This window comes from Cetorhinus maximus, unplaced genomic scaffold (assembly GCF_964194155.1).
Source record: "Cetorhinus maximus unplaced genomic scaffold, sCetMax3.hap1.1 HAP1_SCAFFOLD_215, whole genome shotgun sequence".
Lineage (NCBI taxonomy): Eukaryota > Metazoa > Chordata > Chondrichthyes > Lamniformes > Cetorhinidae > Cetorhinus > Cetorhinus maximus.
Genome location: NW_027596187.1, coordinates 509,083 through 527,130, shown reverse-complemented (window position 1 = coordinate 527,130; position 18,048 = coordinate 509,083). Strand labels below are relative to the sequence as shown.

The window sequence follows — 18,048 nt, the reverse complement described above, 5'->3', positions numbered from 1 at the left end:
ATCAGTGTGAGAGAGTCAGTAACTATATAAACACAGGGGATACATCAGTGTGAGAGAGTCAGTAACTATATAAACACAGGGGATACATCAGTGTGATAGAGTCAGTAACTATATCTGTTTATATTGTGTTCATAAAGACAGGGGATATATCAGTGTGAGAGAGTCAGTAACTATATCTGTTTATATTGTGTATATAAAGATAGGGGATATATCAGTGTGAGAGAGTCAGTAACTATATCTGTTTATATTGTGTTCATAAAGATAGGGGATATATCAGTGTGAGAGAGTCAGTAACTATATCTGTTTATATTGTGTACATAAAGATAGGGGATATATCAGTGTGAGAGAGTCAGTAACTATATCTGTTTATATTGTGTACATAAAGATAGGGGATATATCAGTGTGAGAGAGTCAGTAACTATACACAGATAGGGGATATATCAGTGTGAGAGAGTCAGTAACTATATCTGTTTATATTGTGTACATAAAGATAGGGGATATATCAGAGAGAGAGTCAGTTACTATATCTGTTTATATTGTGTACATAAAGATAGGGGATATATCAGTGTGAGAGAGTCAGTATCTATATCTGTTTATATTGTGTTCATAAAGATAGGGGATATATCAATGAGAGAGAGTCAGTAACTATATCTGTTTATATTGTGTTCATAAAGATAGGGGATATATCAGTGTGAGAGAGTCTGTAACTATATCTGTTTATATTGTGTACATAAAGATAGGGGATATATCAGTTTGAGAGTGTCAGTAACTATGCACAGATAGGGGATATATCAGTGTGAGAGAGTCAGTAACTATATCTGTTTATATTGTGTACATAAAGATAGGGGATATATCAGAGAGAGAGTCCGTTACTATATCTGTTTATATTGTGTACATAAAGATAGGGGATATATCAGTGTGAGAGAGTCAGTAACTATATCTGTCTATATTGTGTTCATAAAGATAGGGGATATATCAGTGTGAGAGAGTCAGTAACTATATAAACACAGGGAATATATCAGTGTGAGAGAGTCAGTAACTCTATAAACACAGGGAATATATCAGTGTGAGAGAGTCAGTAACTATATAAACACAGGGAATATATCAGTGTGAGAGAGTCAGTAACTATATAAACACAGGGGATACATCAGTGTGAGAGAGTCAGTAACTATATAAACACAGGGGATACATCAGTGTGAGAGAGTCAGTAACTATATAAGCACAGGGGATACATCAGTGTGATAGAGTCAGTAACTATATCTGTTTATATTGTGTTCATAAAGATAGGGGATAGATCAGTGTGAGAGAGTCAGTAACTATATCTGTTTATATTGTGTTCATAAAGATAGGGGATATATCAGTGTGAGAGAGTCCGTAACTGTATAAACACAGGGAATATATCAGTGTGAGAAAGTCAGTAACTTTATAAACACAGGGAATATATCAGTGTAAGAGAGTCAGTAACTATATAAACACAGGGGATACATCAGTGTGAGAGAGTCAGTAACTATATAAACACAGGGGCTACATCAGTGTGAGAGAGTCAGTAACTATATAAACACAGGGGATACATCAGTGTGAGAGAGTCAGTAACTATATCTGTTTATATTGTGTTCATAAAGACAGGGGATATATCAGTGTGAGAGAGTCAGTAACTATATCTGTTTATATTGTGTATATAAAGATAGGGGATATATCAGTGTGAGAGAGTCAGTAACTATATCTGTTTATATTGTGTATATAAAGATAGGGGATATATCAGTGTGAGAGAGTCAGTAACTATATCTGTTTATATTGTGTACATAAAGACAGGCGATATATCAGTGTGAGAGAGTCAGTAACTATATCTGTTTAGATTGTGTACATAAAGATAGGGGATATATCAGTGTGAGAGAGTCAGTAACTATTTCAACACAGGGGATACATCAGTGTGAGAGAGTCAGTAACTATATAAACACAGGGGATACATCAGTGTGAGAGAGTCAGTAACTATATAAACACAGGGGATACATCAGTGTGAGAGAGTCAGTAACACTATCTGTTTATATTGTGTACATAAAGATAGGGGATATATCAGTGTGAGAGAGTCAGTAACTATATCTGTTTATATTGTGTACATATAGATAGGGGATATATCAGTGTTAGAGAGTCAGTAACTATATCTGTTTATCTTGTGTTCATAAAGATAGGGGATATATCAGTGTGAGAGTCAGTAACTATATCTGTTTATATTGTGTTCATAAAGATAGGGGATATATCAGTGTGAGAGAGTCAGTAACTATATCTGTTTATATTGTGTTCATAAACATAGGGGATATATCTGTGTGAGAGTCAGTAACTATATCTGTTTATATTGTGTTCATAAAGACAGGGGATATATCAGTGTGAGAGTCAGTAACTATATCTGTTTATATTGTGTTCATAAAGACAGGGGATATATCAGTGTGAGAGTGTCAGTAACTATATCTGTTTATATTGTGTTCATAAAGATAGGGGATATATCAGTGTGAGAAAAGTCAGTAACTATATCTGTTTATATTGTGTACATAAAGATGGGGGATACATCAGTGTGAGATTCAGTATCTATATCTGTTTATATTGTGTTCATAAAGATAGGGGATATATCAGTGAGAGAGAGTCAGTAGCTATATCTGTTTATATTGTGTATATAAAGATAGGGGATATATCAGTGTTAGAGAGTCAGTTACTATATCTGTTTATATTGTGTATATAAAGATAGGGGATTAATCAGTGTGAGAGTCAGTTACTATATCTGTTTGTATTGTGTATATAATGATAGGGGATATATCAGTGTGAGAGAGTCAGTAACTATATCTGTTTATATTGTGTACATAAAGATAGGGGATATATCAGTGTGAGAGAGTCAGTATCTATATCTGTTGATATTGTGTTCATAAAGATAGGGGATATATCAGTGTGAGAGAGTCAGTAACTATATCTGTTTATATTGTGTTCATAAAGATAGAGGATATATCTGAGAGAGAGTTATTAACTATATCTGTTTATATTGTGTTCATAAAGATAGGTGATATATCAGTGTGAGGGAGTCAGTAACTATATCTGTTTATATTGTGTTCATAAAGATAGGGGATATATCAGTGTGAGAGAGTCAGTAACTATATCTGTTTATATTGTGTTCATAAAGATAGGGGATATATCAGTGTGAGAGTCAGTAATTATACCTGTTTTATTGTGTTCATGAAGATAGGTGATATATCAGTGTGAGAGAGTCAGTAACTATATCTGTTTATATTGTGTTCATAAAGATAGGGGATATATCAGTGTGAGAGTCAGTAATTATACCTGTTTTATTGTGTTCATAAAGATAGGGGATATATCAGTTTGAGAGAGTCAGTTACTATATCTGTTTATATTGTGTTCTTTAAGATATGAGGGGCTCTCTCATTGTTTTCTTTCATTCGTTCTTGTTTTGCCTGTCCCACCGGCAAGACCAGCATTAATTCTCTGGCCTGGCCTACATGTGATTCCAGATCCACAACCATGTGGTTGACTCTCAAATGCCCCAACAAGCAGTTCAGTTGTATCAAACCTCCAGAAATTCAATTCGGAATGAAACCGGTCAGCACACCTGGCATCAACCTAGGCACCAGAAAGGGCAACGGCAAACCTCGCCCTGTCGACCCTGCAATGTCCTCCTCACTAACCTGTGGGGGCTTGTGCCGAAATTGGGAGAGCTGTTTCACAGGCGTGTCAAGCAACAGCCAGACATAGCCATACTCGAGGTATCATACCTTACAGATCATGTCCCAGACACCGTTATCACCATCCCTGGGTATGTCCTGTCACACTGGCAGGACAGAGCCAGCAAACGTGGTGACACAGTGGTATGCAGTCGGGAGGGAGTTGCCCTGCGAGTTCTCAACATCGACTCCAGACCCCATGAAGTCTCAGGCCATCAGGTCAAATATGGGCAAGGAAACCTCCTGCAGAATACCACGTACCACTCTCCCTTAGCGGATGAATCAGTGATCCTCCATGTTTAACACCATTTGAAGGAAGGAATGAGGGTGGCAAGGGTGCAGAATGTACTCTTGGTTGATGGACTTCAGTGTCCATCACCAAAAGTGGCTCGGCACCACTGCTGACCGAACTGGCCGTGCCTTAAAGGACATAGCTGCTAGACTAGGTCTGTGACAGGTGGTGAGGAACCAACAAGAAGGAAAAACGCACTTGACCTTATCTTCACCAACCTGCCTGCCGTGGATGCATCTGTCTATGACAGTATCGCGAGGAGTGACCACCGCACAGTCGTTGTGGAGATGAAGTCCCGTCTTCACATTGAGGAGACCCTCCATCGTGTTGTGTGGCACTCCCATAGTGCTAAATGGGATAGATTTCAAACAGATCTAGCAACTCAAGACTGGGCATCCATGAGGAGCTATGGACCATCAGCAGCAGCAGAATTGTACTCGAACACTATCTGTAACCTCATAGCCCGGCATTTCCCCACTCTACCATGACCACCAAGCCAAGGGATCAGCTCTGGTTCAATGAAGAGTGCAGGAGGGCATGCCAGGAGCAGCACCAGGCATACCTAAAGTTGAGGCGTCAACCTGGTGAAGCTGCAACACAGGACCACTTGCGTGCCAAACAGAATAAGCAGCAAGTGATAGACAGAGCTAAGCGATCCCAAAGCCAACAGATCAGATGTGAGCTCTGCAACCCTGCCACATCCAGGCATGAATGGTGGTGGACAATTAAACAATTCACTGGAGGAGGAGGCTCCACAAATAGCCCATCCTCAATGATGGAGGAGCCCAGTACATCAGTGCAAAAGGTAAGGCTGAAGCATTTGCTACAATCTTCAGCCAGAAGTGCCGAGTGGATGATCCAACTCTGCCCCCTTTGGAGGTCCCCAGCATCACAGATGCCAGTCTGCAGCCAATTTGATTCACTCCACGTGATATCAAGAAACAGCTGAAGGCACTGGATACTCCAGAAGCTATGGGCCCTGATAATATTCCGGCAATAGTACTGAAGACTTGTGCTCCAGAGCTTGCCACGCTCCGAGCCAAGCTATCCCAGTGCAGCTACAACACTGGCATCTACCCGGCTATGTGGAAAATTGCCCAGTTATGTCTTGTACACAAAGCAGGACAAATCCAACATTGCCAATTCCTGCCCCTTTAGGCTACTCTCGATCATCAGCAAAGTGATGGAAGGTGTCATCAACAGTGCTATCAAGCAGCACTTGCTTAGCAATAACCTGCTCACTGGCACTCTGTGTGTGTTCCGTCAGGGCCACTCAGCTCCTGACCTCATTACAGCCTTGGTTTAAACATGGATAAAAGAGCTGAACTCCAGAGGTGAGGTGAGAGTGACTGCTCTTGACATCAAGGCAGCATTTGACCGAGGGTGTGGCATCAAGGAGCCAGTGGGAATTGGGGAAAACTCTCCACTGGTTGGAGTCAAACCTGGCATAAAGGAAGATGGTTGTGGCTGTTGGAGGTCAGTCATGCAGGGGGTACTTAAAAAAGTAATTAGGAGAGCGAAGTGGGGCATGAGAAAACACTGGCGGGCAAGATAAAGGAAAACCCTTTTATAAATATATTAAAGGCAAGAGGATAACCAGGGGAAGAGTAGGGCCCACTAGGGACCAAAGTGGCAAACTGTGCATGGAGCCGGAGGACGTAGGTGAGGTTTTAAATGATTACTTTTCATCTGTGATGACTATGGAGAAGAATGATGTAGGTGTAGAAACCAGGGAGGGGGACTGTGATATACTTGAACAAATTAGCATTGAAAGGGAGGAGGTATTAGCGGTTTTAGCAAGCTTAAATCCCCACGCCCAGATGATATGTATCCCAGGCTGCTATGTAAGGCATGGAAGGAGATTGCAGGGGCTCTGACACTAATTTTCAAATCCTCTCTGGCCACAGGAGAGATGCCAGAGGACTGCAGGACAGCGAGTGTGGTACCATTATTCAAGAAGGGTGGTAGGGATAAACCAGGTAATTGCAGGCCAGTGAGTCTTACGTCAGTGGTTGGGAAACTATTGGAAAAAATTCCGAGGGACAGGATCAATCTCCGCTTGGAGAGGCAGGGATAGTCAGCGTGGCTTTGTAGGGGGAGATCATGTGTAACAAATGTGATTGAATTTTTCGAGGAGGTGATGGGTTGTGTAGATGAGGGTAGTGCTGATAATGTAGTCTATCTGGACTTCACTAAGGGAGAATGGTCAAGAAGGTAAGAGCCCATGGGATCCAGGGCAATTTGGCAAATTGGATCCAAAATTGGCTTAGTGGCAGGAGGCAGAGGGTGATGGTTGAAGGTTGTTCTTGTGATTGGAAACCTGTGATGAGTGGTGTGCCACAGGGATCAGTGCTGGGACCCTGGCTGTTTGTAGTGAACATTAATGATGTAGACGTGAATATAGGAGGTATGATCAGTAAGTTTGCAGATGACATGAAAATTGGTGGTGTAAATAGTGAGGAGGAAAGTCTTGGATTACAGGACGATATAGATGGGCTGGGAAGATGGGCTGGGCAGTGGTAAATGGAATTTAAGCCTGAGAAATGTGAGGTGATGGGAGGGTTAACATGGCAAAGGAATGCAGTGAATAGTAGGACCCTAGGAACTACAGAGGATCAGAGGGACCTTGGTGTACATGTCCATAGATCCCTGAAGGCGGCAGCACAGGTAGATAAGGTGGTTAAGGAGGCATATGGGATACTTGCCTTTATTAGCCGAGGCATAGAATATAAGAGCAGGGAGGTTATGTTGGAGCTGTTGAAAATGCCAGTTAGGCCACAGCTGGAGTACTGTGTGCAGTTCTGGTCGCTGTAAGAAGGATGTGATTGCACTGGCGAGGGTGTAGAGGAGATTCACCAGGATGTTGCCTGGGCTGGAGCGTTTCAGCTATGAAGAGAGACTGGATAGGCTAGGGTTGTTTTCCTTAGAGCAGAGAAGGCTGAGGGGGGACCTGATAGAGGTATGCAAAATTATAAGGGGCGTAGATAGGAAGAAACTTTTCCCTTTAGTGGAGGTGTCAATAACCAGGGGGCATAGATTTAAGGTAAGGGGTAGGAGGTTTAGAGGGGATGCGAGGAAACATTTTTTCACCCAGAGGGCGGTTGGAATCTGGAACACACTGCCTGAGGGGGTGGTAGAGACGGGAACCCTCACAACATTTAAGAAATATTTAAATGAGCACTTGAAATGCAATAGCACACAGGGCTATGGGCCAAGTGCTGGAAAATGTGATTAGAATAGATAGGTGTTAATGGCCAGCTTGGACACGGTGGGCCGAAGGGCCTGTTTCTGTGCTGTACAACTCTATGGCTCTCTGACTTTGAGCTCCAGGACATCACTATAGGTGTTCTTCAGGGTAGTGTCCTCGGCCCAACCATCTTCAGCTGCTTCATTCCTTCCATCATAAGGTCAGAAATGGGGATGTTTCACTGATGTTTGCACAATGTTCAGCATCATTCACGACTCCTCAGATACTGAATCAGTCCATGTCCAAATGCAGCAAGACCTGGACAATATCCAGGCTTGGATTGACAAGTGGCAAGTAACATTCGTGCCACACAAGTGTCAGGCAATGACCATCTCCAACAAGATAGATCCTAAACATCTCCCTTTGACATTCAATGACATTACCATCACTGAACCCCCTACCATCAACATCCTGCGGGGTTACCATTGATCAGAAACTGAACTGAACTAGCTATATAAATACTGTGGCTACAAGAGCAGGTCAGAGGCTAGGAGTCCTGTGGCAAGTAACTCACCTCCTGATTCCCCAAAGCCTGTCCACTATCTACAGGGCACGTCAGGAGTGTGATGGAATACTCCCCACTTGCCTGGATGAGTGCAGCTCCAACTACACTTAAGAAGCTCAACATCATTCAGGATGAAACAGCTGGCTTGATTGACATCCCTCCCACAAACATTCACTCCCTCCACCACCGACACACAGTAGCAGCAGTGTGTGTACCATCTACAAGATGCACTGCAGCAACTCACCAACCCTCCTTAGACAGCACCTTCCAAACCCATGACTACAACCATCTAGAAGGACGAGCAGCAGGCACATGGGAACCCCACCACCTGAAAGTTCCCCTCAAGTCACACACTATCCTGACTTGGAAATATATCACCCACTGTCACTGGATCAAAATCCTGGACCTCCATCCCTAACAGGCACATGGAGTGCACCACGTGGACTGCAGCGGTTCAAGATGGCAGCTCACCACCACCTTCTCAAGGGGCAATCAGGAATGGGCAATAAATGCTGGCCTCGATGCTGATGCCCACACCCCAGGAGTGAATTTTAAAAAGACCTTTTCATCAGTTTAAAGACGCTTATCAGATTACCCTGCTAGAGAAGAGTGTTGCCACACCGTTTCATCTTTTCTGTTAGATCTGCCCTCCGCTCTGGCATCATTCTGCAAAAAAGCTCCTTGTGTTGTGCCTCTCGATCCTTTTTGTGAACTGTTAGCCCAGAGGGTACACAATACACATTGGAAACGTCCAAAAAGTAAAAACAAAGTGAAATGCTCTCCTAGGTTTGAAAGCCACAAGTTGGATGTCCAGATTGTCCGGGGCAGAAGTGTCCTGTGGGGAAACTGTTCCCGTTGTGTGCAGGGCTTGGTCTGGCTGGTGTGAATCTCCATTCTCAAGGAGCCCCACAGCGCAGAACCCTCCCTAGCTCAGCATAAACTGTGCATACTTGGGCTTGCGGTTCCAATGGCCTGATGCTGAGAGATAGAGTAATATGGGGGAGAGAGAGATAGGGGTGGGGATATCTATCACTAATGGATTGTGAGCCACACTAAACCCCAGCAGATAAACCCAGTCAAACTCCGCTGTGGCACCTGGGTTGTTAGAAGCTGAGCTCAGTTGCCCAGTGTCTTACTCATTGTTCTGTTCTGTGTGTTGTTCAGCTCTGGGAGACTGAGTTCCGACCCTCTGGGAGGCGATGGAATTGGTGACGGAAACGGAAGTGTTGCTGGGCGAGCAGCCGGAATCCTCCGATGGCCCGGGGGCAGAGCGACAGGCTCGGAGCGTTCAGGAGGAGGACTGCTTCCAGTGCTTTGTGTGCGGGAAGGGCTTCCGCTGGGCATGCCTTTTGAAAAGGCACCTGCGGGTTCACACTGGGGAGAAACCCTTCGAGTGTGCCGTGTGCAAGAAGTGCTTCAGTAAGTCCAGTAACTTGACCAGGCACCGGCGATTTCACACCGGGGAGAAGCCCTTCGAGTGCACCGTGTGCCAAAAACGATTCTCCACCTGTAATGACCTCCGGGTGCACCAGCGAATTCACACGGGCGAGAAACCTTTTGAGTGTGCAGTGTGCAAGAAAAGATTCTACACATCCGGCCACCTGATAAGACATCAGCGCACTCACAGTGGGTAGGAGCTGTTCAATTGATTGTATGTCAACACTAAGCATCTGGACAACAGACACAGTATTCCCACCGCGGCAAAGATGCTGAATGAGCAAGACGAGGCCAGAGGCTGAGCCCTTAATTTGCTGTCAGGATAGCGGGGGAGGCTCAGGGTCCTTGCTGTTATTTATGCATGAATGCTACACCCACTTCAGGTGAGGAGCAGATGTGCAGCATTAAACACAGAAATGACGGAGTTGCCTGCCTGAGATGGGTGCTCGGGTGTTAGCTTTGTGAAAACAGCATCTCAATAACCTGGTCCTCCTCGGTGAGATGTGTTGGAACGGTGTGAAGCTTTGCTGTATATGCGAGTGGGACAATGAATTAAACCTATCACAAAGTTAAATGTTGTCCATTTTGGTCGAAGTACTTGATCAACAATGTGGTTATTTTCTGTCAGACAACTTCTGACACTGAAAATGAACTATTATGAGCGTGGAATCTCATTCAGTCAGTTTTTAATTGTTCTTGGAGATTTTAAAATCATGCTGAATTTAAAGTTGTAACGTTTTTCATGTTTCTTTTTTGAATCCAGTCTTTCTTTCCCTCTGGTGGGGATTTCAATTGCCCATGGGGGTCGGAACAGGACTGGGTGCGCTATGAAAATAGAGTTCCCGAATGGTATGTCAGGGTCCCGGCACCTCCAGGACACCCTGGAACTTTCAAAGTGAGGGTGGGTGGAAGGGAGGGAATTGAGGACCCGCTCGTCTCCAATTAATCGCCTGTTAAGCTCCTTGAAGTTGTTAATGGGCTGGGGAGGGCCAGAGGCTGCTTTCAATTTGTAAATCGCTCCACTTGATCTGTCTGTTGCCCGTTTGTGCACTGCTGTTGGGTTCAATGCAGGTAGAAATTAAGATTTTTTTTTATATGGTTAAAAAATTTGGGACCTGGGTGATTTTACGCTAATCACGTGCATTACCTCTCATTTAGCTGTTGTCTGCTTTTGTGCATGGTCAGGCTGCTTGCCCTTAGAGGTGCTGTCTGCTCTATTTGGCAAGGTAGCGGCAGGACCCATCATGGCTGCCATTTGCCTTTGCCACTTGCAGTTTACAGGCAGCTCCCACCTTTTGCCAATGCCTGGCACCGAGCTCCCTGCTGGCCTATTTAGGGCATTTACATTTGAAGATAACATCACGTGTGACGCTGATGCGATGTGAGGCCAGGATCCAGAAAATATCTGAGCGTCACTTTCCCACCTTAACAATCGAGCCTTTTATTTCTCTTTCTTGAAACTGATTTGCCGTTGAATTCACTGACCCGAATTCACACTCCACCTTGGTTCCTGCACTGTTAATTCCTCCATCCTTCAGTCTGGTTAGGGCAACATTCTGTTGCTTACCATGTTCACTCATCTCTTGAGTTACTGATATCAGCTTTCACTTTTAGCAACTTGCCATGCATTGGAAATTAGAAAGTCTAAACCTGCAATGGCAAGCTGTAATGGGAGAAACCATTAGATTTACCCCTACAGTCAATTGTGGCCAAGTGTCTCTTCGACTCAGTAGAATCATCAGTGTTTTGCTGTATAGAAGCTACTTGTATAATGAGATGGATTGTGCCACATACTGCTGGACTGCAATGTTAATCACTGTGTCCCACACGGAGCTCACTCCGTATGAACTCACCATCCTAGTGGTTATTTTCACAAGAGTGCACAGTGCTGGTGGGCTACATCATACGATAATCCACTTACTGTAGAATCACAAAACCCATCTTCCCTTCCTTTATTTCACCCACTCTTCCCGATTTAACAAAGCTAGTGTGTCACTGAGCGCTTCTCCGAGACAATCTCACCGGGATGCAGGAGGCCACATCATGGCCTCTATCCACAGCGGCAGTACTGTCTCAGCCTCTTTTCCTTTGCTGGTACCATCCCAGCTTCTGCCCACTCACAGCAGAGTGTTGGATGTGATCTCTTTGGCAGTCACCGGTTCAGGAGAATGAGGGCGTCTCTTTGATCGCTGGGCACTCTGAACAAGCGCTGTTGGGTAATATGTAATCAAGGATGTGCACCACAGAAACATGCCATCAAGCCCAACTGGTCTGTGCGAATATTTAGGCTCCACATGAGTCTTCTCCCACCTACTTAAACTCACTCTATCAACATATCCTTTTATTTCTCCCTTCTTCATGTTTATCCAGTTTTCTGTTAAAATGCATCTATAATCATTGCTTCAGCTACATCAGGCGGTGGCGAGTTCCACTTTCTCGGCACTCTAGGCAAAGTAGCTTCTCATAAATACTTCATTGCAATTATCTTAGTTCTCACCCTCTCTGTTCCTCATTAAGACTCTCCTTGAAACGCACCTCTTTGACCAAGCTTTTGGTCACCTGGCCTAATATCTCCTTATGTGGCTTGCTGTCAGTGTTTGATTCCTATGAGGCACCAACATTATATAAATACAGATTGTTTGCAGATAATTTGAAAACTCTTTACTGCCTTTTTCATGACAAATCACAATTCTTATGGTGCTGAAGGTGGCCATTTGGCCCATCGTGTCTGCACCAGCCCTCCAAAAGAGCATTATCACCTAGTGCCATTGCCCTGCCTTTTCCCCATACCCTTGCACATTGTTTCTATTCAAACAATCATCTAATGCCCTCTTGAATCTCTCGATTGAATCCACCACACTTCCAGGCAGTGCGTTCCAGACCCGAACCATTTGTTGTGTGAAGAAGTTTTTTCTCCCACCACATTTGCTTCTTTTGCAAATCACTTTAAACCTATACCCTCTTTTTCTCAATCTTTTTACGAGCAGGAACAGTTTCTCCCTATCTACTCTATCCGGCCCCCTTGTGATTTTGAATACCTCTATCAAATCTCCTCTTGGCCTTCTCCTTTCCAAGGAGAACAGTTCCAATTTCTCCAATCTATCTTCATAACTGAAGTTTCTCCTCCCTGGAACCATTCTTGTAAACCTGTGCTGCACCCCCTCCAATGTGTTCACACCCTTCCTATAGTGTGGTGCCCAGACTGTACATACTACTCCAGTTGAAGTCTTATATAAGCTCAGCATACCATAAGACATAGGAGCAGAAATTAGGCCATTCGGCCCATCGAGTCTGCTCCGCCATTCAATCATGGCTGATAAATTTCTCAACCTCATTCTCCCGCCTTCTGCCCGTAACCTTTGATCCCCTTACCAATCAAGAACCTATCTATCTCGGTCTTAAATACACTGAACGACCTGGCCTCCACAGCCTTCTGTGGCAACGAATTCCATAGATTCACCACTCTCTGGCTAAAGAAGTTTCTCCTCATCTCTGTTCTAAAAGGTCTTCCCTTTACTCTGAGCCTGTGTATTAATTAATTAATTAATACCTCCCTGCTCTTGTACTCTATACCCCTAATAATAAAGCCCAGGATACGGTATGATTTATTAACTGCTTCTCCACCTGTCCTGCCATCTACAGTGATCTATGCGCATATACCCCCAGGTCCTTCTGTTCCTGCACCCCCTTATTTTATATTGTCTGTCCATGTTCTTCCTACCAAAATGCATCACCTCACACCTCTCTGCATTGAACTTCATCTGCCACCTATCTGCCCACCTCCAGCTTGATCGCCTTGTCTCATAAGTAACTTCTGCAGGATATTGGTAATAGCGGTTGCTCGTCCCAGGAAATGTCCCTTGGGCAGCTCCTTGAGCATTGGTTTGGGTTCGATTTAGCAGGCAGCATACACACTGTGCCTGATCAGAAAACCTGGGTGGGGTGAACACTCAGGAGGTGCTGGGATAACCCAAAGGTGACGGACGGCCCTTTAGGAAGCAGTGAGCGAAACAAATAAGGAGTTGAGGAAGGTACCCCATGAGTATTAATGTCCTCACTCCTTGGTCTTATTATCTCCTCTCTGGGCTGTTGTGTGCTGAGAGTTCCAAAGGTCATACTGTGACCGGCTTTACATAACTTCCGATATTCCAGAGAATGCGTGCCTCCTTTAAGGGGCAGTTTGATTTCAGTACTTAAGATTTTGGAAGAAATTCTCAGCATTGACCGAGAAGTTTTCTGCTAGTTAGCGATGCCATTCAGGAGCGAATTCTGAAAATCTTTCTACATTGAAAGGATAGTAGAAATGTGGAACTCTCTCCCACAATAAGCTCAATTAATCCGTTTAAATCTGAGATTCATAAGTTTTTGCTGGACAAGGATATAAGGAATATGGAGTTCAGGCAGGTGGATGGGTTAAGATACACATCAGCCATGATCTCATTGAAAGGCAGAGCAGGCTGAAGGGGCTGAGTGGCCTGCCCCTGTCCCTATTGCTATGCGGTTGGGATTTTGTGTCCTTGTTTTCACCCTAGTTGAGTTTAGGTTCTGTGTCTCCAAATACTTTAGTAGTGGAGACTTGTCTTTAAGGATCTTTTCACATCCTCTGCTATTGTGTATTTCTTGTGTGCCCAGAAAACCATTTGAGCTTTTACTTGCTGTATCTGAGGAGCCCTTGTATTTGAGAGCTGCAGACTGACACTCCATTAGACCTTATTGTGGGCACCAGCTGTCCAATAATTAAAGAACAAATGAACAATATCGATCCGTGTTGTCCTCAGCTATTCACACAGTAGACTCTGCGTTGCTCCACATCTCCACAAAGCACTGGCCAGGTTGCAGCTGGAATATTTCTGAATGATGTCGCTGAAATGTTGTGAAATATCATAAGCTGTCAAATAGCTGAATAAATTACCAGCATGTTTGTATTTAAATCGAGTGGCTTGAGTTTTGTTTTCACTTGTTCACATTCCAGCACAGCTCCAACTCTTAGAAAAAGGAAAGCCTTGCCTTTCTGTAAAGGATCAGGGGAGCAATGTTGCTGACGGACACAACGACAGCGGTTGAATGAGAGGGTGTCAGTAGGGATGAGCAGGCAGTGGGGACAGGCTGGGTGGAATTAGCTAGCAATAAATGCAAGATCTGGTAGCAGTTGTCCACAGACCATCTGACAGTGAAATTGTACCAGGAGGCACAAGCACAGAGATCAGAGAAGTAACACAAACAGTGTGGTCATCATAATGGGAGGCTTTCATTTTTGCATTGACTGGGAGAACCAAAGCAGCTCAAGTCACAAATGCAGCAAAAGTCGAGCATATATTTGGGGCAGTTTCCTGAAGCTATTGGTTCTTGAGTCAACAGGGGAGCAGGTCACCTTCGATTCAGTGATGGGGAAGAAGCCAGAATGGGTCTCTGTAAGGAAACAACTTGGGTACAACAGCCATAACCGTGATTGAATTTGACGTTTTTATAATCTCACTCTCCCTTCCAAATTTAAGCCATGCTGACTTTGAAAGAATGTGACACAAGCTGACTGGACTGAAGTTTGGAAATGGTGGGCGGTATTGGTGTTATACAAGCCGGCGCACAAACCTCCAGATCAAAAGGCTCCATTTGTGGCGTTGAGTAAGCATGGTCTGCAAACAAGATACAGGACAGTTTCAAGCTTAAAAAGTGCCTCTTACCAATGCAGAAAACATGAAAATCCTGTGGAGTTGGAGCTCCAAACAACAATAAAGGGATTATTAAGGAATGCAATAAGGAAAATTAAAAACATGAAGACAGCAGCAACAACGGAGGATACATCTGAGTGGGGGAGTGAAACTGGTTGGAGGGGGCAAGGGCTGATAAATCAGAGTTTGGATGGGCGGGGGGGAAGCATGGACCTAGAACTATGTTTTCCAAAAATGCAAGGAGTCACTTCAGAGGGCAGCGGGTAGGTGGCATCAACTAATATTTCTGATAAGCCCACCGACCCCCACAGCTACCTCGATCCCCGTCATCACACACTGCACCCTGTAAAGGACTGCACTCCATTCTCCCAGTTCCTCCATCTCCGTCTCACCTGTTCTAATGATGCGACCATCCACCACAGCGTTTCAGAGATGTCATCTTTTTACCTCAACCGAGAATTCCTCCACCATGGTTGACAGGTCCCTTGTCTGTGTGCACCACATCCCCCCGCACTTCCGCTCTCACCCCTTCCTCTCACTCCCAGAACCACAGTAGAGTTCTCCTTGCCCTCATCTTCCAACCCATCACCATCCTCCGTTTCCACCAGCTCCAGCGTGATGCCACCACCAAACACACCTTCCTCTGCCGCCCTCCCCTTTCGGCATTCTGAATGGGTCGTTCCCTCTGTGACACGCTGTCTCAGGCAGCCTGAAAACCTAGTTCCCTTCCCACAACGTAGATGTAACACTTGCCTTTTTACCTCTCTCTCCTCAACATCCAAAGCCCCAAACACTCCTTCCCAGTGAAGCAGCGATTTACGTGTACTTAGAACCATAGAACACGACAGCACAGAAAACAGGCCATTCGGCCCTTCTAGTCCCATTGACCTGCACCTAGTCCATAACCCTCCAGACCTCTCCCATCCATGTATCTATCCAATTTATTCTTAAAACTTTTAAGCGTGAGCCCGCATTTACCACGTCAGATGGTAGCTCGTTCCACACTCTGACCACTCTCTGAGTGAAGAAGTTCCCCCTAATGTTCCCCCTAAACCTTTCCCCTTTCACCCTAAAGCCATGTCCACTCGTGTTTATCTCTCCTAATCTAAGTGGAAAGAGCCTACTCGCATTTACTCTTACGTATAGCCTCACAATTTTGTAAACTTCTATCAAATCTCCCCTCATCCTTCTACGCTCCAAGGAATAAAGTCCTAACCTGTTTAATCTTTCCCTGTAACTCAACTCCTTAAGACCTGGCAACATCCTAGTAAAGTACTTCTTTCAACCTAGTCCACTGTTTTTGCTGCTGACAATGTGGTTTCCTCTACATTGGGGAGACTGAATGCAGATCGGGTGACCGCTTTGCGCAACGCCTCTGTTCAGTCCACAAGCTTTACCAACGCCCCCTCCACAGTACACATCTTGTTGCAGACGACTGAGGGGTGAGGAAGAAGGAGAAATGTTAACCCACCATCTTACCCTGTTTTTAACGAGCTGAGACCTGTTGCTTGCAATTCTTCTGCCGCGTAGAAACTTCAGGCCAGTTATGCACCTTGGAGGCCACATTCACACCAAGTGTCTTCAGCTCGAGCTCAGCAATTCCAAGCTTCAGAGACAGCTGGAGTCACTGCAGAATGGACTGCATGGGAGGGAACTAGCAAGGAATAGAAACGCAGTCGTGATAGGAGGTTCCATGCTTAGGGGGACAGACAAGTGTTCCTGTAACCATCATTGAGAGACCCGTATAGTGTGTTGTTCCCTTGGTGCCACCATGGAGAGGGTGCAGAATGTTCTGTATGGGGAAGAGAGTATGTCAGACGTTGTGGGACACGTCAGTCTCAATGGCACAGAGAGGACAGGTACTGATATCCTACAGCCAGATTTTCAGGAGCTAGGACAGATGTTAAAAAGCAGGACCTCAAAGGTCCTAATCTCCAGACTAGACCCAGTGCCGCGCACTAGCGAGAGTCAAAGTAGGAGGGTCGGCAGAATCAATGCACGGCTTGTCATCTGGTGCAGGAAGGATTCTTGGGACATTGGGACCAGTTCTAGGACAGAGACGCCTTTTCAAAAAGGGCACTTTGCGCCTCAACAGGACTGAGACAATGTCCTCATGGAGAGGCTGATTAGTGTGGTTGGGGAGGGTTTAAACTAAATTGGCAGGGGAATGGGTATCAGCATATAGAGGTAGACAATAGGAATAAGGCACATAAAGTGAGAGTGTTGGACAGTACTAAAGAAGGAAGTAGTACCATATTAGTTAGGAGTGGACTAAGAGGAGTGCAATGGCAGGATTACATTATAATGCAAGTAAGTAAATGTACAAAGCATGGATCGGTGAGCTACAAACACAGATAGCTGTGTGGGACGATGATGTTAAGGTGATAATGGAAACGTGGCTTAAAAATGAGCACTTAATATTCATGGTTATAATGTATTCAGAAAAGATACAAAAAGGAAAAAGGGAAGTTGAGTGGCAGTACTGATTAAGGAAGACATTATAGTGCTGGAAAGAGGGGATGTCCTTGAGGGGAATCGAATCCAGCTGATTAGAGTTGAGAAACAAAAAGGGTATGATCACTCTACTGGAGGTTTTCTACAACCCTCCAAACAGTGAGTGAGAGAGAGAGGGATGGAGACGAACAAATCTGCGGGGAAATCACAGAGATGTGCAAGAACTAAAGAGTAGTGATATTGGGGGATTTTAATTACCCAAATATTGATTGGAATTATGTTAGAGTAGAGAGTAAGGAGAGAGAAGAATTTCTAAAAGGCGTTCGGAAGAATTTTGTTCATTAGTATGTTCTCAGTTCGACTAGGAAGGAGGCATTGCTGGATCTGGTGCTGGGAATTGATGTGGGTCAAGTGGAGTAAGAGTCTGTGTGTGGGAACACTAGGGTTAAGAGTGATGATCGGATCATGAGGTATTAATAGAGAAGAGCAGGAGCAATCTAAAGTAGAACTTCTAAATTGGAAGAGGGCTAACTTCAATGGGATGAGAGAGTTTCTCGCCAAGGTAATATGGAGCCAAAGCCTGACAGGAAAAAAAACTGCAATGGGCAATCTTTGAGGAGATTCTTCATGTGCAGGTTAGGTACATTTCCATAACTGTGAAAGGTAGGGGAGCCAAAAGCCAGGGCTCCTTGGATCTTGAGGGAGATAGAGGATATAATGTA

The 18,048-nt window shown here is 44.6% G+C and overlaps 1 protein-coding gene across 2 annotated transcripts in view; it reads left to right on the top strand.

The window, feature by feature from the left end:
* Window positions 1-18,048, top strand: part of LOC144673049 (uncharacterized) — a 71,094-nt gene that overhangs the window by 36,542 nt on the left and 16,504 nt on the right. The window contains exon 2 of one of the 2 annotated variants that reach the window (XR_013574245.1): window positions 8,931-9,586. Coding sequence is in view for 1 of the 2 variants with exons in the window: in XM_078535048.1 (XP_078391174.1) it covers window positions 8,966-9,400 (435 nt within the window). In the remaining variant the exon portion in view is untranslated. Of the gene's footprint in view, window positions 1-8,930; window positions 14,135-18,048 lie in introns of those variants that run through there. The other variant, XM_078535048.1, reaches the window with a different exon arrangement.